General features: G+C 44.2%; 1 protein-coding gene across 1 annotated transcript; it reads left to right on the forward strand.

Moving 5' to 3' along the window:
- The first annotated feature begins 871 nt into the window (after positions 1 to 871).
- On the forward strand, positions 872 to 20,627 carry LOC147636266 (nuclear pore complex protein NUP35-like). Its single transcript, XM_086801710.1, has 4 exons — positions 872 to 993; positions 2,251 to 2,914; positions 3,012 to 3,123; positions 20,178 to 20,627. Exons 2-4 carry the CDS (start codon positions 2,253 to 2,255, stop codon positions 20,481 to 20,483), a joined length of 1,080 nt encoding a protein of 359 aa, XP_086657836.1. The 5' UTR covers positions 872 to 993; positions 2,251 to 2,252; the 3' UTR covers positions 20,484 to 20,627.
- The last annotated feature ends 134 nt before the right edge of the window (positions 20,628 to 20,761 follow it).

The following is a 20,761-nucleotide window of genomic DNA, read 5'->3' on the forward strand; positions in this document are numbered from 1 at the left end:
CCATTGGAAAAGTGCCCCCTATGCACATGAAGTTACTAGATGGCTTTCATATATATATGGTAGGCCTTGGTGATGGAGAAAGTTTTCTATTTTGGTAAAAAAAGGTTTTTAAGATTCTTTTTATGGACAAAGAGTCCCTATCGCCATAGCTTTTCATCCCCTCTTGGTTGCTCTTAGATATTCTCTCAAATTATAGACAGATTAGAGGATTCGGTTCCTTTTGTGGACAAACACTACCTATCGCCATAGCTTTGCATCCCCTCTTGGTTGCACTATATAGTCTTCCAAATGCTAGATGCATTAGAGGGTTGGGTTACCCTAGAGGTAACCTAATTGGTCAAGCATTTATGTATGACACATTACTAGTTTTGAAAGTAGTACACACTAGAATGTGAATGCTGCTTTATGCCTTATGCGTAAATATTACCATATTGTTGAAAGGCCTGGGCTCAATGTGGAAAAAGCACCTTTGTTAATTCATGGAGATCCCTCCTCATGGACACATGATTGGAGTTTAAGGGGTAGAAGTGGCAACACATGCTTTCCCATTAAACAAATTTTTAAGATTTACCTTCGGTTGTATTTGGAAAGGTGGTAGGCATTATCTCTCCCCTGTTTGTGTCTCTCATAGCAACTTCTTCTTCAAACCATTTCATTATTACAAATACTTTATAATAAGTGCAGATTTAATGGCTTTGTACATTGGAACCATCTTAAGGCTTGAAGAGAGTCATTAAAACAAAGGCTCCTTTTCGTCTAGATCATTTAAAGTTCTTGTAATCAAGGTTGAGACGCTAGTCGTCCGCCCATAGTGTGAAAAAACCCTCAGGCTAGTGTGGAAACACTCGTCCGCCCAAGTTGTGAGCCCAGGCATTGGGCCGGTACATAGTGTGAAAAAACCCTCAGTCCTTCTCATCACACATGTATCGGCAGGTGCTCTTGCTTCCCGCGCGAACGTTTGAAAGTCCCCCAAAAAACACGCGCGCGTCGCAGGTAAGCCCAACTCTCCAGCTTCTTGATCTCAAGTTAAGCTCGATCATAACTTGTTTTGATCCGTTTCGTGAGCCCCAGTACTTTCCTTTTCTCGCTTCGTGACTATAGCCGCTCATTTGGGGTCACAAAGCGAGAAAATCCGCTCATCTCGCCGCTTCTGAATGGGTCACTCAGTGAATCATAATCCCGTGATTAAGATGCTTTGAACCCTCACGGAGCGTTATTAAACTTGTTGAAGAGGATGTTTAGCTACTATGAATCTCTATTGGCATAACACCATTGATTTAAAATACACTCCCTTAAGTGATCACACATGGTTTCCCCCCAGTGCTCGAATTTTAAAATCCCAGGCGAAATTTGGCATACCTGCATCACCTTAAATTTGATTTTTTTTCCCCCAAGCTCAACCCCTCCTGGTTGGGGCATAGCTTCTGTGCCCATGATGTGTCATGAGATGGATAGGGCCACAACTTCTACATCCATGATGTGGACACATGGGTGGGGGCATGACTTTTGGGGTCATAGTGATATTTGGGGGCATGACTTTGGGGTCATGGTGATGTGTGAAGCCCCCTAGTCATGTCAGATGTGTCATCAGTCATGAGAATGCACAACGGGCTGTTACATTTTGCTGAAAGTGTCATCATTCATGAGTGCTTACAGGTAAAACTGCTACTTCAATGCGCCCACACGGGTTTGCCATATCGTTTTTTTTAAGGGTTTATGAGAATAGTTACTCAAATGAATGTCATTGGGTAGGTTTGAACCCATGACGTCCCTTTGAGAGGTCGTGACAACTACCACTTGGGCTCTGTAATGCTAGAAGAGTCCAGTGTTAAAAATCGGTTATAATTTTGCTTAACCTTTAACTTAAAAGTTTCAGAATTTTGAATTTTTAGTTATAAAACCGATTAACGTATGCATTTAAAAAAATAAAAATAAAAAAGGTTGAGTTTGAAAGTCGTCCTTTTTTATTTCACTGGTTAAAAAAGAGTTTATTTCTGACACAACTTCAACAGTCATCAATTTTGAGAGCTTTTGATTAGGCCCCTGCTGCATGACGTGCCAAATTCCTATTGGATGTAGTTGAATGATTCCGTGTTAGTGAAGGCAGATTTGCCATCATCCATAAATAGACATTTTGCCATCATCCATAAATAGACATAATAGAAATAAATTTAGTTGAATAAAACTTAGTATCAGATCAATGATTCTGATTCAGATGTGAGGGCCCTTTTGTTTCTACCTTTTCTGCAGAAATGAGTGCAAGTTTGCAGAGCCGCAGTGCAACCAGAGGGGCTCGGCTGCAGTCCTTGTTGTATAGGGACTTGTCGGCTGCTGCAACCAGGCCTTCTTCTGCATTTAAAGGGGAACTGGGCACAGGGGGTAGATCTGCTGCGGCAGCATTGTGGCAAGACAATTTGGGGGCCTCAGAGCACCCCCCGCCGCCCATCTTCTCTTTGGAGGACCGGATTGAGCGCTCCCCCGATGCAGCATTTGGCGAATCACCTTCCAGATTCTCCGCCGATTCTAGGTTTGAAGAAGCCAGGTCCCCGCCTTCAAGATCCCCTTTTTTGAACTCGGGAAGCCGGACTCCCACCACTTCTGTGACGCCAAATGGAGAAACGGGACCTGGGTCTTTGTTTGGCTCGCCACCGTTCCAGAGTTTTCAGCAGTACAAAAGCCCTGGCAGTCTGAATTGGTGGTCCCCTACATTCAAAGAAGGCCAGAGCCCTGACGCAATGTTTGGGAGGGATGGCGGCAGCCCGGTTTCTGGCGTCGTGCAACAGCCACAGCAATCGGGCGGTCTGCTTACGTTGCCAGCAATGAGAGAGATCGTGAGACCTGAGTCGTGCTTCCAATTTGACGGAAATGCAGCGGGGATCAGTGATGATGGCGATGAATGGGTAACCGTTTTTGGGTAAGGTCCCCCTCAGCTGCGCGACATTCTTAAATCTGTTGAATTTTGATGTTTGTTTTCACGTCTGTTGAGGATGGGCATTTCTGTTTTTTAACAGCTTTGGAGCAGATGATACAAACATCGTTATGCGTGAGCTTGAAAAGTGTGGTGTGATTTCAAGACACGTCCCTGGTCCGGGAGGCGCAAATTGGATTCATGTTCGGTTTCAGGTGGGTGCCGAGTGTGTGCGTGCATGCGTGAATTTGCAAATTATGTCACTGCAAATATTCAAGCTTCTCCCATCTTGTTGAAATTTTATTTTGTTTCCCCATAAGTGTGTCCATCTTGATTTGCCTTCTTTTAGTATCAAATTTAGTTTTTTGAAATATATTTTGTCTGAATTGAATCCATTCACTCTCTTAGTCCTTCAAGATGGCACTTTGGTTTTTGTTAAATTTGGAACATATTATGAACTTCTCATTGGATATACATAAGATGTTATGAACGGATAATGCAAGTGAAAGGCGAATGTGGGTGCTCTTGGTCATTGTAACCCTTGTGCACCATATTGATTGTGTTGGTGTTGGATTTTGTCGCCTGACTCTCTCCTCGCTGCCATGTCAGCAGCTACTACCACAGCTATATCCCACATAGTGGGTTTTGACCTTCACAGCCCTCCTATATGGGGCAGTTTGCCCCATGGTCTCCCTTATCCTCCACTTAGGGGATCAGGGGTGGGGAGACCATAATAGGCCAGGCCATGCCTTCTGTCCTCTCCGCTTCTCTGGCAGCAAGAGCAAATCCAAGAGAGAGGCCAAGAGCTGAACAATCTCTGGTACCATGAAAGAAATGCAGAAGAGCCGCCTAGGAGAACCCGGCATCGTTCGGGCTCTTGCGTGGCATCTCATGAGGACATCAACTAGAAGTTCCACCGAAGATGCACTTCTACAGAGATCACTTTTTCAGGCTCACTGAGGATGGATTCATCCAACAAGTGGGCTACTTGAGTGTTCACATGTCCCATGCCATGCGGATTGTGAATGGCTAGATACGGGTTTTGTCCCACCACCTCAAAGTGGAGATAGGGAGAGGTGAGCGTGTCTTTGGAGCTGGGGAGCTCATACGGAGACCCAGGGAAGAGAGGATCTATCGATTATGCCACACAGAGGTTGAGTAAGAGGAGCATTACATGTCGTTGCCTAGTATACTATGTGATTTGCGAGAGGTTTCACTATTTGTTGCATGAGGGGTTTGGCCCACTTTCTAGAATCATTGACTTATCGGACTAGTGTTGCTTAGGGCTCTTCATGCTGGAGCTTTGTAGACATAGTGATACATTCTTGGGAGAGCTAAAGGCCCCAGCCATCGTGCCTCCTCTCTCACCAGCCAACCATCACCAGCTTCTTTTGGATCCAAGAGAAGGACACCTAACAGTGGATCTCGGGGACCCACCCAAGGCTATTGCGGATCCACCTTACCCAAGAGGAGTTACCTCGGACTAGGCATGCGCACTTCAATGTGCTCGATGTCCACTCCCCTCGGGCAACAGCCACGATTCACTCATCAGTTTGCAGATCTAGGACATGCTCCACTCCCATTGAGCTATCTTTCCATGCATTGTAGCTGAGGGAGACCTCTTGGCCATAATCATTAGCCCCATGCTTGATATATTGAAGAGTGGTATACCATGGGGTTGATGCTCCTCTCATGTTCATTTTCCTTGTATTCAATGATAAGATTTCCATGGACATTTTTGTATCATTCTTGTGAGATAATTTGGTTTTGTTCTATTTTATTGTTCCATGATGAGATATGCCATGGACATTATTGTATCACTTTGGTCTCGTAGGCCACATTCGGTATTTAGTAGATGCTTAATATATCTTTATTCCTTTCTTGTTGTGGATACTTAAAATTATCCTATAGGCTTTCTGTGGATGGTTGAGATTGTTGGGACACCAATTGTTGTTAATCATCATACTCCAAACACTACAACACAATGGGCAAGATTGGTGAGTTAGTAGCCTTGGTAGCTTTTTGAAAAGTTGTCCTTCAGTTTGTGAAAGTATGCATAGGCAGAATGAACACAAGAGACAAAGGAGAGAGAGTTAGAGAGAGAGAGAGGAAGTTGGCAATGACCAAGTTCTTATCATAGCAAAGAGGTTACAAAGGGTAGTATAGCTAGCAAATGGGTGAAAGCACATATGCGTTGGGATTGATTGATTACAACAAGTGGGAGAGAGGCCCTTTATATAGGCAAGCAAGAGGAGTTAGCCGATTGGCTCCATGAACCTGGCCGGCAAGATAAATCAACCATGACCTCAATAAATGGGCACGCCCTTTATACAAAACATGTTCCCACACTAGAGATGCACATATTTTAACACCCCCTCTGTAGCTCATAGTGTGCAAATGTCGGAAGAAGAAAATTGATGAAGAAGATGCGACCTTGGACACCCTAGTATCGGGTGGATATTGAAAACACGGTAGAAGATGCACTTGCCAACTTGTTTCTTCAAAACACAGTGCCACCTTGAAGAGCAAAGAAATTTTCTTGGCTTCGAATTTCCACACCCGTGTGTAGTGAACTCCATTCACCCCAACAGTGGACTGTGAACACATCACGTCCTGGAACCTCAAACAATGAACTTGGAACACATCTAGTCCATAGCTTCTGCTACAACAAGCAATGAATCTAGAACACAACCTATTCATAGCTATCAAAGTTGGGCTTTACTTGCCATATTATTATGCTTGGAACTCTGACATGTGTCTCATGCACTAGAAATGAGGAGTTATTGACAATCCCCTCTCTCGCTCAAAAGCCTCCTTTGGTTGAAAGCACATGGGGGGAAACTATGTGTATAACTAGAGAAGAACACCATCTTGGTTCTCCCAAGCTGGAAGCGCCTTGGGAGTCCTAAAAAAGTCATTAGATGCATTTGAATCACTATCCTGTGTCTCGTCTTTGCTCTTCTATTGGGATGAAGACTTGCCCTTGCCTTTGTTCTTCTTGAACAAGCAGTCCTTAGACAAATGCCCTTTCTTCCCACAAGAGTAGCACTGACATGACCTTTCTTTTGTATTATTGAAGCAAGCGCTTGATCCCGACCATTAAGAGACACCTTGATCTTATCTTGTGAAACAAGGACGGACTCTTTTTCCAAGAGAAGGGAGTTGAGGTCATCAAAATCCAACTTGCTTTTTGTGACTTGGCACCATAGCTCGAGAAACCACATTGTACTCCGGTGGAAGCTTTGTGAGGATAAGTGTAGCCAATTGAGTAGAGGACAAGGCAACACCCATTGCCAGTAATTGGTCATTTATAACCTTGTGCATTGACAAGAGTTTGAACAAGTGATGAGACCTCCTTCATAATCGTCCGCACAAGCATCGATTGCACCTTTGAATCACGATTCTCCCAATCTTGTAATTCCACAAGGAATTCATCCTCCTTATGCCTCGAGTTTTGAGGATGCTCGGGCTTCTTCTCATTGCCTTGAACAATATTCTACAAACCCTTGTGAATAAACCAAACCCGCACCATTGTTGCAAGAAAACTGCTTGAAAACCTCACCACTCCAAGAATTCTTTCACATCTAAAGGATAAGAGTACAAGGACCAATCAACCCCCTCAGAAAACCGAGGAAAAAAAGGGATTGGACAGTAGTAAAACAGTTCACCAAAATGCATTGGAAAGCATCCACTAGAAGGGGAGGGAAGTCGGGGAAGAAGAGGATCTATCGAAGCCACTTGTTGGGTACGAAAAAAAGAGAGAGAGAAAGGAAGCAATGACCAAGTTCTTACAAGGGGTAGTACAACCAACAAATGGGCAAAAGTATGTATGCGTTGGGATTGATTGATTACAAGTGGGAGAGAGGCCCTTTATAAAGGCGAGCAAGAGGAGTTGGCCAACTAGGTCCATGAATTTGGTCGACAGCATAAATCAACCATGACCTCAATAAATGGGCTATGCCCTTTATACAGAACTGGTTCCCACACTAGAGATGTGAAGGAATGCACAACGGAAGATGGGAAAGTGGAAACGAGAGAAATGAAATGATATATTAATGTCTCTAAGAGGCCATAGTGGCCTATGAGACCAAAATTGAGAGTACATCTGAAGTTGGTGTCTCATCAAAGAGAACAACTAAATGAGACTAAAAAATACAATAAACTGATTGTCCTACAATTATAAGACAGAACTGTAAGACTTTGAGATGATATTGAGTAGAAAATAAGATGATATTGAGTAGAAAATACTGGAAAATATTGAAAAATGTATATCAAGTAGATCCATGTATGCTGATCAGTTGAAGTGTTGCCCTCTCCTTAGATCAAGTATCTTCGCCATGGGGTTGTCTTGAATGGAGAGGTCGTAGAAGCGAGGTAGGCGCCTTCAATGCTGAGTAATAATGGCTCTGATCTAGCGATGGTGAGGATGTCGTGGTCAGGGTCTTGGTGGATGTGGTCGACGAGCATGATATAAGATAACTGCTCTATCAGTGGTGACTCCTTGGGAGCGTGGTCGGTGCCTTGATGACCCAATGGAGGAGGTATCAGGAGGTGTGTGGGCTGGGTTGTTGATGCTGGTGCCGAATAAATCTATCAGGGTTCTTTGTCTAGGTACATCATGGCTCGGCCTCTTGTTTGCCGAGAGGGTCTCTCTGTGTCTCTTGAGCTCAAGTAGAAACAATCCCAAGCATCTCTGATCCTCAAACTCCATGACCTTGTGTAATGGCCCAAAACCCTCTCGAAAGAGGTAGCGATATCTCCCTCGGATCTCATAATAGATTGTACATCGGCAAATGTAGTGTTCCTTTGTCTCTACCTCTTGGTAGCATAGCTGACAAATGCGGTTATCCAAGATCTGATGCACATATCGCCCTGTCTCAATCCGCAGCTGGTGTGATGAGGTTTGGATCTGTCCAATGGCACAACGTATCCCATGTGATAGGTGTACATCCATGTACACTGGGCGGGTGATAAAATCATCCGGTGAGAGGTGTAGAAAATGAAATGGCTCTTGTAATGAGCCATTTTCGTGCCCAAGGGCTCAAGGGGGCTAGTCCATGTCCTCTCTATGTCCACTTTGATGATATTCATCTTGATCATGCGGTTTTGCTCTGAGCGGGTGAGATCCAAAAATGGACAATCCAGACTGTACTGAAAGGGTAGTAGTGCCTCTATCCGCAAACCATGTAGGTCAAACCATGATCTCATCTGAGCGTACCAACAATGAGTATCTCCATCCTGTGCCAATTGTATGGATGAGGTCAATGCCAATCGGGAGTACCTTTGTTGAGGGAGCTCCCATAACCGCTATAAAAAGTAACTCCTTGGAATAGAGCCTCGATTACTATTGGTGGGGCACCCAGCTCAGCCCGAACAATCTCATGTGGTATTGATGATTTGCTCCGAATCATGCAGGCAATCATCATAATCAGTGGTCTCTCCATTTGCCTCCATCCCTCAGCTGTCTCTCTCTGAGATCTGTGATGTATACCGTACAGGAGGGTCGGTGTGACAAGCGTATCAAATAGCCACAATTTTGTGCGTGGCTCTTGAAACTGTAAGTGTGCATACTGCCTCTCAAGTGTCCCCAAGGTTGCATGCCCTCGAGCTAATCTAGCTGTTGTTGCCTCCTTCAGGGAGAAATGCGGTCTTGTGAAAGTAACTCCCAAGTAGACATATGACCTGACATACTCTACCGGCTCCCCTCGGAAAGTGAACTAAGGCGATCTCGTCACCCATGCTTGTGTGGTGTTAAACACCATAACCTTGGTTTTCCCAAGGTTCACTGTCAGATCTCTATCTGCACAGAAAGCTTGTAATGCATCCAGGTGTCTCTGTAATTGCTCTGGAGAGTTTGAGATTAGAACAATATCATCAGCATATAACAAGATGGGTATCAACACCCCTGCCAGGCATGCCCCTGGGCCTCCCAATCTGTCTACATAATCAGAGACCGCATCAATGTACAGTCCAAAGAGGGTGGGTGATTACGAACATCCTTGCTTCACCCCTATTGTGTTGGTCACCCTATCAGATAGTTCGCCTGGAGCTTGGACTCCGATTGTCACAGACTCATGCAAAGCATATATCCCCCATTGCATATCCTCGGGTACCTCAATGTCATGCAATCTGTGCATAAGCTTGGCACGTGGTACGGTATCGAAGGCTTTGCGGAAGTCCACAAAGCAACAGTATATCCTTCTCTTCTGTGCCTTGCCCTCTTCAATAAGTGCCCGAAGTGTCAGTATGTGGTGATCCAAGGTAGTAAATCCTCTCCTGAAGCCAGCTTGTCCATGTGCTTGATGACCATGCCTCTCTGCCCATCGGCTTAGCTCCGACTCCAATATAGAGCCATATAATTTGGCCAAGTAATGACCAATCATGATCGTCTTGTAGTTGCCTGGTACCATGGGGTCCCCCCTCTCAAAGAGTGGTACAATGATATGCTTTGTCCAGCTTGTTGGGAAACCCGCACAAATGGCACAATTAAACACATGTATGATGAGCGGAGCCAAAGTGTCCGTGCATATGAGAAGTGCTCTCCAACTAGCCTATCATGATCCTGTGCCTTTCCATTTTGTAACTTGTCTATCGCATCTAGCACCATCCGCATAGTAAAAAAGGTGTTGCTAGCCGGTCTAGCTCCCAGTGGAGGGGGGGTGGGGGGTTGTCTTGGTGCATCATATAGCTCTCTAGCATAAGTATGCCATGCCTTAGGTGCAGTAATCGAAGTACCAGGCTGTCACTCCTGAAACATCTTTCATGCCCTCTTGCTATCCTTCCTTAGGAAGAGTTGGTAGATCTCCTCCTCTAGCTTAGCCAGATAGGCTCGTTTCTTCCTCCGCACAAGGCGTCGAAAGATCATCCTAGCCTGTCTATGCGTGTGAGACCTAATGGCAATCTCATGTTGTAGCTGTGCTCGTGTCTCACGACACTCATCATCATACCAACTGTTTTGTGGGGTAGTGCTACGGGGGTAAGTGGAAGGGATAATAGTGTAGGGAAACGCATATGAGGCAGATGCATGTAGTACACCTGCCAATCCTCTCGTGATCTCGTCCAGAGGGGTATGCGGGTCTAAAGTGACCATCAGATACTGCATCTCGATAAACCCCAACTGTCTCACGTGTAAACAGATATCTCGGGTACCTAGGTAGATGAGTGGCTGGCCCATCTCTTGGGGATCTACCTACTAGTGTGAAACTCAGGTATGCATGATCGGTTGCTATGCCAATGGGCCTACTGGAAATCGTGAAACCTTGCACATCAGGTATCAATGAAGGAGATCCCATTAAGTAGTCCACTGTGCTTGCTCCCCCTTTAGAGTTCTAGTGTGTGAGAGCATCTGATCCTTGCCATCTCGATAAGCCATTGTATATGACCAACCCATGTGCACTCCTGAGTGTGAGAAAATGCTTGCCATAATCTGTAATCTCCTACTCATCCTATGTTGATCTCTGCAACCCTACATCCTCTGTCGTGATCTCCTGGTACATAGCCTCTTAGGTATCATACAACTCTGTCTGCTCTGTGCCTGTACGTGCATTAAAGTCTCCCAATAGTAATATGTCTCCCATGCTAGCAAACCTCATGATATCATCATATAGTGGTATATAGGGCGACTCTCTTGATGGTGCAAACTTGGAGTGGGCTTGGGGAAAGTAGCATACCGCCACATATAGCTCGCGGAGCCCCCCTCTGCATATTTGGACCCACATGTACCTCGCATCTACATCTCTATGTACCACATGTATTTTGTCACGAAGCTTTTCCCTATAATGTATTGACACTCCTCTAGATCCTTTGGTACCTCCCATTGTGCGTGGCTGAGGGCGGAAAATTGATTCCCATCTATAACCCCGGACGTCAAGAAGTCTCTTGTTTGTGCACTGATGGGTCTCTGTATACATAGCAATATCACTGTGTCTGAAAGTATCCTCAAAGTATCTTGCATTTGTTCTAAGGACTCTGTTGCAATTCCACACCGTGAATCGCAAGGTCTCATAGGCCGCGCACCGTCAAGCGGGCCTTCTCTTCGTAATGATGACTTTGCCATCTTTGTATACCGCCCTTCCCCTCTTTCCTTGCTTCAAGCAGCATGTGTTCCTTTCGGTGTGCTATCTGTGCCGGTGTAAAGTCCTCATCCAAATAAATCTTTTTCCCCTTAAGGGCCATCCTTTTGGAGAGGAAGGCCTTCTTCTCCAAGTCACCAATCCTAATGATCAATATCTTTGCCTTGGTTTCATCTCTGCCTACTCGCCATGCTCCGGTAAAGGGTACATCAGTGGCTCCAATTTTTGTTGCAAGAGCTTTTGCATCCTCTTGGGGATTTCCCTTATCTTCCCACCTAACTACACATACATGTAAGGCACGTGCCCGTCTCTTGGCTTCCTCTTCCAATGTAGCATTCATCACCTCTACTTTATTGACTGGTGTATCCTTCTGTTTTTTTACTACTTCAATCAATGGGTTTGACTTCCTCAATTTGTTTCTTTGTGGCACTGGCAATTTCAGCCCATGAATGCATTTCCTTCTCACCTGCAGCCACTTTTGCCTTACATGATTCCAAAGTGTTTTGCATTTTTGTGATGTCTTTTTCGTGGTCAGCCATACATGTCTTCAAAGTGCCTTCGTACGATACAACTGTTGTGCCAATCTCTTGTAGCATGTCATCCTTCCATTTTTGCATCTCTTTTTTCATTTCCGTGTGCATCAAGGCTTGGGCTAATTCCATCTCAACCTGTACTTGGGCTTGCATTTCTCCCTTCAATTGGACATAGATCTCTTCCTTCAGCGTTTCGTATCACTTTCCTTTGGTCATGCATCTGCTCGGTCCATTCCTTTTCAAGCTCTTGTCGCATGGTGTTCATCTCTGTCCTTATGTGAAGGTGTAGCTTCTCATAAAGGGCCTCATCTTGTCGGGCCATCTTCGTAATCCTTTGTGAGCGAGGGGACATGATTCCTTTCCTCAGTCTTTTGCGGTAGGCATTTGGTGTCTTCGTGGGGTGTGAAAGGTTGTCTCACCATCCTGTTCCTCCTCTAGGGGTTGAGACATGTTTTCCCCTACTAGTTGTTGCCTTGGGGGCTTGAGCAAGGGTAGGTGGTACTAGAATTGAGAAATAGCAATGCTGTGTTGTTGCAGCAGCAAGCAGAAATTCTGCACAGGACAGCAACAGGTGAAGAGGCGCAGTTTGGCAGTAGGTAAGGAGACGGCGCAATTGTTGGGCAGAGGCGACCCAGTAAAAAGTGAGGGACGGCGCCCTTGGACAGTGCAAGGGCTGCATAGGATTGAAGGCGGCACTGTAGGTGGTGCTGCAGGGCCGAAGGTGGTACTGTAGGGCTGAAGGTTGCGTTGCAGGGCTTAAGGCGGCGTTGCAGGGTATAAAAGTGAAGAAGTGCACCCGACTGAGGAGGGCGCTACCTAGAGAGAGAGAGAGAGAGAGAGAGAGAGAGAGAGAGAGAGACCTGAACTTTGAAATCGGGTACACAAGCAGTGAGCACAAAAGTCTCGAGGGCTAGGTGATGTTTTGCGCAGGTGAACCATGCCGTTTTGTGGAGTTGAGAGAGAGAGAGAGAGAGAGAGAGAAACGCATGTTTATACATTAGGCAATGGCAAGATGCATGGTGAAAGCACAAAAATTGCCTCACAATTTTTGGATGGAATCTATAATGTGTGCAACTCACGTGTTGAACATGTGTCCAACAAAAGCTTTGAAAACCATAGCACCATTTGAGGCTTGGTATAGCCGAAAGCCAAAAGTGTATTATATGCATACATTTGGGTGTCTGGCATATGCACATGTGCACATGTGCCAGAACAACTCTGAACAAAGCTAGATGATAAAGCAATAAATTGCATTTTTGTGGGCTACAGCAATGAGAGCAAAGGATATCGTCTTTATAATCCAGCAACACGTTGGATTTTTGTTAGTAGAGATGTGGTATTTGTTGAAAATTTAGTACAGCCCATGTACAACTTGTATAAAAGCCATGATACAAGCATACATAACATGTTTGATGGGCTATTACCCATTGCAATTGGGGGGGATTCAGATCTGCCAGCCCCTACACAAGAAAATCCTCATGTAGAACATGTAGAACAGCCAACAATTCAGCCCCTTCTATGGAAGAAGTTGAAGATCTTGTCAAGGAAGAGCAAACAGCCATAGACACAGCCAAGTCGGTGCCAAGATGGTTGGTGAAAACTTTGCAAGATAGCAAACTTGCAGCTCCATTGACAGGTAGAACAAGGGCTAGTTTCAGCCATGCATTGAATATGCATCATGGGGAGTCTACATTAGCCATGGGTGGTCTCTTTGATTTAGAAGAGCCTTCTTCTTTCGAAGAAGCATAGGAGAATGAGCACTGGGTGTAAGCCATGCAAGATGAAATCTCTTCTATCATGAAGAATAATACTTGGGATCTTGTGGACTTGTCGAAAGGCAAGAATGTCATTGGAACAAAGTGGGTGTACAAAGTCAAAAGGAAGTTTGATGGTACTATTGACAGGTACAACGCAAGACTTTGGGTAAAGGCTTTTCTCATAAAAAGGGAATAGATTATGAGGAGACGTTTGCTCCTACTTCGAGAATGACTACAATTTGATCAATAATTGCATTGGTTGTACATAAAGGATGGAAAGTACATCAATTGGACATCAAAATTGCATTTCCATGTGGTTTTTTCCCTTGGATATCAAGTGTGAAAAGACACTTTCTATATAACTTTTGTACTTTCATATTATATGCATGTGGCTCACATGCAAGGGTTGACTTGCATTTGTGATCACCACACATTTTGTGTCTAGTTCTCTCTCTCTCTCTCTCTCTCTCTCTCTCTCTCTCTCTCTTTTGTGTGAGCTTCTTCTTCCTGCATCTAACCCCAATTTGCAAGAACCCTAGCTGTGTGTGAGTCCCCCAACATATACCTACTCTCAATATCACTGAACAAGAAGCACATGTTGATACAAGTCTCGAGCAGGAGGGGAAGATGACCTCATATGTGAGGACTGTAGCAAGCCAATACACAAGGACACTAGGGCATGCAAGAGGCACAAAGCAATGAATGTGAGGGAGGGATGTCCAAATAGGGACAATCGACTATCTCCTCATGACTAGGAATAAAACCTAACGACTCCATAAAATAGGAAAAAAGTGGGAATATGATGTCAGGGGTGACTAGCCCCTCTAGCTAGCATGGTTAGTCCTAAAGGCTAAAATAGGACACCACAAAGGAAGCCAATAGCAAGGGGATGATGATGTCTAACATCCCCTCTCAGCATCGAATGTTGAGTGAACTCCAAGAAGCCAGAAACGTTTTCCTCGATCTCAAAGATGAAAGACTGCAACATGTGCCAAGAAAGCTCCACAAGCAAGCTTTCAACAACTCAACTACAAAAGCAACAGAACAAGTTGCCAGGTACAACGCTCCTCTGGAAGAAAACAACCATGTAAGTTGCTTCATGCTGCTCCAGATAATGGTTTCACTCCCAAGTGTAAAAACACTCTCCGAAGTCGAATGTCGTGTTTCCAGCTTGGAGAAGGTTTGAAAAACCTCATAGCCAACCAAGATCAGATCTTGTAGATAATCAATCTTGGGAGAAGCAGATTGCTCCTCACTAGAATCCTCGTGAGTCCAACTGCTCAAACTTTGTGACAAGAGTTGCCAAACGTTGAAAAGAAGCATCCTCTGGGAAGGTCGGCATCGCAAGATGTAAAGACTCTGTGAAAAAGATGGGGTCCATCTACTCAAGCTCTGTACCATGAGTTGCCCAATGTTGTACACAAGCACACTCCATTGAGGTGGGCATCGCCAGATGAAAGTACTCCACATTCCCCTATGAAAAATGACGTTGTCGGACTAGTACAAGCCCAATCTGATTTTGATCCAAATCCAAGAAACTTTGAAGTACCACTGTGTCCTAGGTACGGCTAGTAACCACAGATCCAAAGTATCCCATCGGGCTCAAAAGTCCATCCTCCAAAACAACCTTGCATGTTGCATCAAACCAAATGCAGAACTAGCATAGGGAGGGGCATCCTCAAAAGCATCACAAAGAGAGGCAAAGGTAGACTCCTCACAATGAGGAAGGGAAGCATGAATATAATTTATAAATTGTAGTGGTAGCAAAGTTCTCAAAAGCATCGCTGAGGACAGAAGACTCTTTCTCAAATGATTCTTGTGAAAGGATCACACCTCATAGGCAAAACACTCTCCTTTCTTTGCAAACATTGCAAAGAACATAGGCTCGAACAAAATAAACTTTGCTCAAGATCTTTGAAAAGACCACTACTCTCGTCAAGAAAGAACTACTTTCCTCCGAAATTTGCAAACTCTAGTCTTGTAGAAGAGAGTCTCCATAGATACAAAACAGCTCCCGATACTGATCCTCAAGTGAAGTAGCTAGAGATGGGCCCCCTTTGAGTGTAGAAAAACTCCATTGGGAAGCAAAATGCAGCCAAAACACTGCTGTCCAGCAAAAAAACAACACTCCATTGCCGACAGAAGGCAAGGAACATGAAGAAACCAGGGAACTATGTAGGCCAAAAACAAAACGCAGGTATAGATGCTCCAAAATCAGCAAAACGCTGGCTGAAATCAGAAAATTCAGTGTCCTCCTCAGGTACCAAACTGTCACCAAAGCCATAATCCACACAAAACCCCCTTTGCAAGTGATATGTGTCCATTGGAGAAGAAAACACAGCCAATAGAGAGGCTGTAAACCTGAAAATTCAGGCCGACCAGCTTCCACACCTAAGATGAGGAAAAAAACGCTGAAGAGAAGGGACCTTCGGGTCCAAATGATGAACCCCAAACAGTCCAGAAAACGTAGCAAAACAGGGCTGCAAATCTGAAAAATGCAGAAGTGAAAGGGGCAGTAGATAAGGCAGAATCTGAAAATGCAGATATTGGAAGGTACCACCAAGGGGCAAGCCTCAGATCAACCAATCAACATCAGCAAACGAGCTTGTAGGAGAAAAAATGTAGCAAATACACTGCTGTTGCCTTGCATAGAGCAAGTTGACATCACTACAGGAGTCCTAGGGACAGATGTTGATGAAGATCAACCACAAAACTACGGCTATGAAGCGCTTGGAAGAGGGCAAACTGACCAGCAACAGATCTGATAAAAAAACCACAAGAAAGAAGAGGGAGCAACTAATGCTGCAAGTCACCGGCGCTCTAATACCATGAAGGAATGCACATCGGAAGATGGGAAAGTGGAAACACAAGAGAGAGAGAGAGTGAGAGAGAGAGAGCTGGAGAGAAACACAAGTATATACCTGCTCTCAATATCATCAAACAAGAAACACATGTTGGTACAAGTCCCGAGCAAGAGGGGAAGATGACCTCGTATGTGAGGGACTGCAGCAAGCCAATATGCAAAGGCACAAAGCAATGAATGTGAGGGAGGGAAGGCCCAACTATATATATGCCCAAATCCGGGCAGGTGACCAGCTCCTCACGATTAGAAATAAAACCTAATGACTCCATAAAATAGGAAAAATGTGGGAATATGATGTGAGGGGTGACCAGCCCCTCTAGCTAACATGGTCAGTCCTAAAGGCTAAAATAGGACACCACAAAGGAAGCCAGTGGCAAGGGGATGATGATGTCTAACAAGATGCACATGTTTTTAATAGAGTTTTCCCCCAAGCTGGTGGGGTGAAAGAGTAGTTGGAACCATACTCTTTGCTTGTGATAGTTGTTGGTTTATAACAGGCAATTGGCATTCAAAGAGTGTATTGTATATAAGAATGCTTATTTCCTTCTCAATGGATAGCTCACGGAATGCAAGGCAACTCAAGGAGTTGAGAGATAGTTTAAGGAGTCCGGCTTTTTAGGTCAGAGTTTGAAGGTGACTTAGGAGAATGATTGGTTTTCTAGGAACAAGTTCCTTTAGTTGGTCATCTTCTGCGAGCAAGAAGCTCGGTGCTTGAAGGACAATCTCTCGCTTCTAGTGAATCTGGACAACCTTAAGCTTCAAAGAAGTCGGGGTTTTGAGAATAAAATAGACTCTAGATGGAGGAGTTAGGATGAAGAAAGGAGTTGGTAGTTATGCCTTTGTTGAATCGGAAAACAGATGTTGGGTTTAGTCTTAGGTGAGGATTGGACAAAGGAGATCTTACGATTGAACATTGGTGTTGTTGTGAGATTGAGTACAGTGTAGCCTTTATAGCCACAATAGATTGTGCATGGCTGAAGAGATTGATGGTTGATCTTCGTGAGTGTCAACAAAAGCCGTGGCACGAAACCCAGTGTTTCATGCACGTACTAAGCACATTGAGATTCATTATCATTATGTTAGAGAGGATACATGCAGGGGAGATCACATTATCTTATTGCTCTACACAAGACAATGTTGTAGATCTATTCATGAAGGCGTTGCCTCGAGAGAAGTTTGAACCTTTTCGCAAAGCTTTGTGCTTCCTCTCCTATAGAGAGTGATTTGCTACCCACCTTGGACAGGTTCACGTTACCATTGCAAGGGAGATTTATTGGCATAAATGATATGAGTAGTGTCACAGGTGAACATTGGCTAACCAAAGGCACTTTTTTTCCCCTTGGAGATCTAGTGTGAAAGGACGTCTTCTATTTTAGTTGTATTATGATATTATGGAGTTGACCTTCTAACTTGACACATTCCAATGCAATCTTCTCTTTGCATCTCTCAACACCTTGTGTGTGTTGTTGCACCCTAGTTAAGTTACTGCAACTCTCCTCTTGGGCCAACGTTCCTCGCTAGCCGACCTTCACCAATTTCTTCGTGGCCCAAGAAGGGATATTGGCGTAGCGGACCTCCATGGGTGGTCCACCACATGGTACCTTAGCTCCACCCTATCCTTGAGGAGTCACTTTGGAACAGGCTTGTGCGCTTCGACGTATGGAGTCCATGAGACACCGACCACGATTCTCCCATCAGCTCCAGATCCATGACATGCTCCACCTTTATCACACCACCTTTTCACATATTGTGATGGAAGGGGATCAATTGGCTATACTTAGTAACCCCATGCACGACATACTTGAGAGGTGTACTCTCTATTGGAGGATGATGTGCCCCACATGCTTCATTTTCTCATGTGCTTCATGATGTGTAACTCGCGGCGGGTGCCTGGGGGACTAGGCCCTTTGACACACTTGTTGATACCATCAATGCATATCAAAACACTTAAACATGGCCACAACCTTAACACATATCCATCATCACTTTGCATAAAACATAAAACTTGCACAAAACATCCACAAAAATTGAAAATGGATCTTGCACATGTGACACCACATAGAGGCCGGAATGGGCCGATCCCCCCCCCCTCCCCCCCCCCCCCCCTTGGAGTATTTTATTACCCAAGGAGAATAATATCATGTACAAGCTTTGAGGGTCTTACTCTCTCCACGGGAGATGCCAACTTATCCATATACAATTGCCATAACACAGTCCAACATGAGGCAACCAAGTCGGAACATAGGCTGTAGAAATGCCGAGCCAACAATATAATCCATATACCTCCGTGTGGGTATTGATTCTTCCCCAAAAACCACGGGTCTTCATGCAATAGAGCTAGTACAATAAGTACAACTCTCCATTCAGCCGGTACAGTAAGTACAATGGTTGGTACAGTCAGTGCAATGGCTGGTACAGTAGGTACAATGGTTGGTACAGGCGGTACGGTGGTTGGTACAGTAGGTACAAGTACAAATGTTGGTACATGTACAGTGACTAGTATAGCAAGTACAATGGGTGGTACAGCAAGTACATAAGTTGGTATAGCCGGTACAATGGGTAGTATAGCAAGTACAGAAGTTGGTACAGCTGGTACAATGGGTGATACATCAAGTATAGAAGCTGGTACAGCCAGTACAAGGTCTGGTACAACAAGTACAATGACTAGAAATCATAATAAATGATTAAATATCCTTGTCTTCAATATTTCTTCGTGATCGAAGCCTCCAAAACAGTCCCCAACAGCCGATATTCTTCATGGGCAGCCTTCAAGAGAGAGAAAGAGAGTAGAAATCATTAGGGCAGCTTGTAACGGTGGTAGAGGCTAGTGTGCAGCATGGGAGCCTCCATTAATGAAGAGAGAGGGCTCCAATTTATAGATTAGGATCTCCCATGAGCTAAAATTGCAAGAGAAGGCTACAATGACAAGTGGAGAGCCACACAATAGTTGAAGTGACAAGTGTGAGGCTACTTGTCTTACTTTGATCCATTTTCTAACAAGTGTCAGGCCACTTGTCTCACTTTGGTCCACTTTCTTGCCACATGTCCCAATCTAAAAGATGGGTTCTTCCATAATCTTTACCTGTAAAAATATCCCAACTAGTAGACATTCTGTCATAGGCACTTTGCCAACTCTTGGTATCTGCTCAATTCTAGATGTAATGACGCGAACAGAATTTCCATCGGAGTCAGGCCAAAAAAAGCAACTCTCCTAAATTTTAGGAGTGTGGTCCTTTGTATTCTAGGATAATCCCCCATTCCCAAAGCTTGTACTTTCCAAGATATCGTGAGATATATCTCCATATAGCTTGCGTGTAAGCTTGATAATATAATCCACAATATCCATATGAAAAGAGTGCTAAACATGTGCACATAAAGCCAACTCCATACTTCCAAGATAAATTTTGTAATTCATAAATTCTTAGATCAACAAGCTGTCTACTGCTCATGCTCTTGCTTCATAAGCTATGAAGCGGCTGGCCATGCTTAACAGCAATGATGGTAAGTGTGGTCTCCACTTGAGATCTTTTCTCTTCCTTATTGATAGAAGGAAGCCTTCGCTTCCAAGAAAGCCTATGCTTTGATACTAATGTAACTCGCGGCAGGTGCCCGGGGACTAGGGCCTTTGACACACTTGTTGATACCATCAATGCATTCTTGCAGTCATGCTTCTCTTCAAGAAAGTAATATTCTTCTCTTCCTAGTGGATTTAAATTTATTTTTTTAAGGATATTGCATGCATAGTAGAGCAAGGCTGCTCAGAAATTGCAAACTGTAGGTTGTCTATGCAACAATATTGAAAGTATGTTTCTCCTAGTGCATGTACCCAGCTATGATTTATTTGCATTATTCAATTTTGAAAGTATGTTAATATTGTTGTTGATGGATGCCAAGTGCATAAACACAGCTATGAATAATGTCCATCATTTTATATGGGACAACTGGCACGAGTGGATGTATTTTCATGCATTCAATGTCTCCTGATAATGAATGGCATATTGCCTTGCATTGGCATAAGGCTAAGGCTTGACTGTTGTTGTGCAGAGTAAACTAGATGCTCAGAAAGCCCTTTACAAAAATGGCATGCAAATAAATGGAGCCCTTATTATAGGAATCAAGCCTCTTGATCCTATGCAGAGACAAGCCCTCAGCGAGAAAAGCCACAGGACTATCTTCAGTGTGCTGCCTCCCAAGACGCCAGCAAAAAGCACGCTCCTTGCTGCATCTGGGAATGTCTCTGCTCGACCTTATTATTTGCAGCCAAGCGGAGGGCCACATGCCGCAGGGCCCATCGCGTCACCTGCTAAGTCATCTTTTTCCAAAATTGTGGATCTTATGTTTGGTCTGTAAATTCATAACCAGTTTTTGGACAAATCAATCCCATGCATCAACTATCCATGCAATGCAGACATTCAGGCATGTGCAAAACTCAATTCATTATGTCCTGGTTGAGGGGGTATTTTTGTTTCTTTAGCTTGAATGTTTGCCAAGCTTTGATTGAAGTGTTAAAAAATGCAAAACAAAAAAAAAAATAATCCAACCAATTTTAAGAACTTAGATGTGAATCTTTTGTTTGAAGCCAATGTATTGGTTAGAGAATATGAGTGCATGTGTTCTTGGGTGACATG

Source organism: Cibotium barometz, chromosome 8 (genome assembly GCF_041138505.1).
Source record: "Cibotium barometz isolate CiBa-2024 chromosome 8, ASM4113850v1, whole genome shotgun sequence".
In the NCBI taxonomy this organism is placed as follows: Eukaryota; Viridiplantae; Streptophyta; class Polypodiopsida; order Cyatheales; family Cibotiaceae; genus Cibotium; species Cibotium barometz.

What these genes read in the sequence shown, in the direction of transcription:
- LOC147636266 (XM_086801710.1), top strand. Translation starts at nt 2,253, where the DNA reads ATGAGTGCAAGTTTGCAGAGCCGCAGTGCAACCAGAGGGGCTCGGCTG. An exon ending in GAATGGGTAACCGTTTTTGG is followed by an intron (nt 2,915 to 3,011) that starts GTAAGGTCCCCC and finishes GTTTTTTAACAG; the next exon opens with CTTTGGAGCAGATGATACAA. An exon ending in GGATTCATGTTCGGTTTCAG is followed by an intron (nt 3,124 to 20,177) that starts GTGGGTGCCGAG and finishes GTTGTTGTGCAG; the next exon opens with AGTAAACTAGATGCTCAGAA.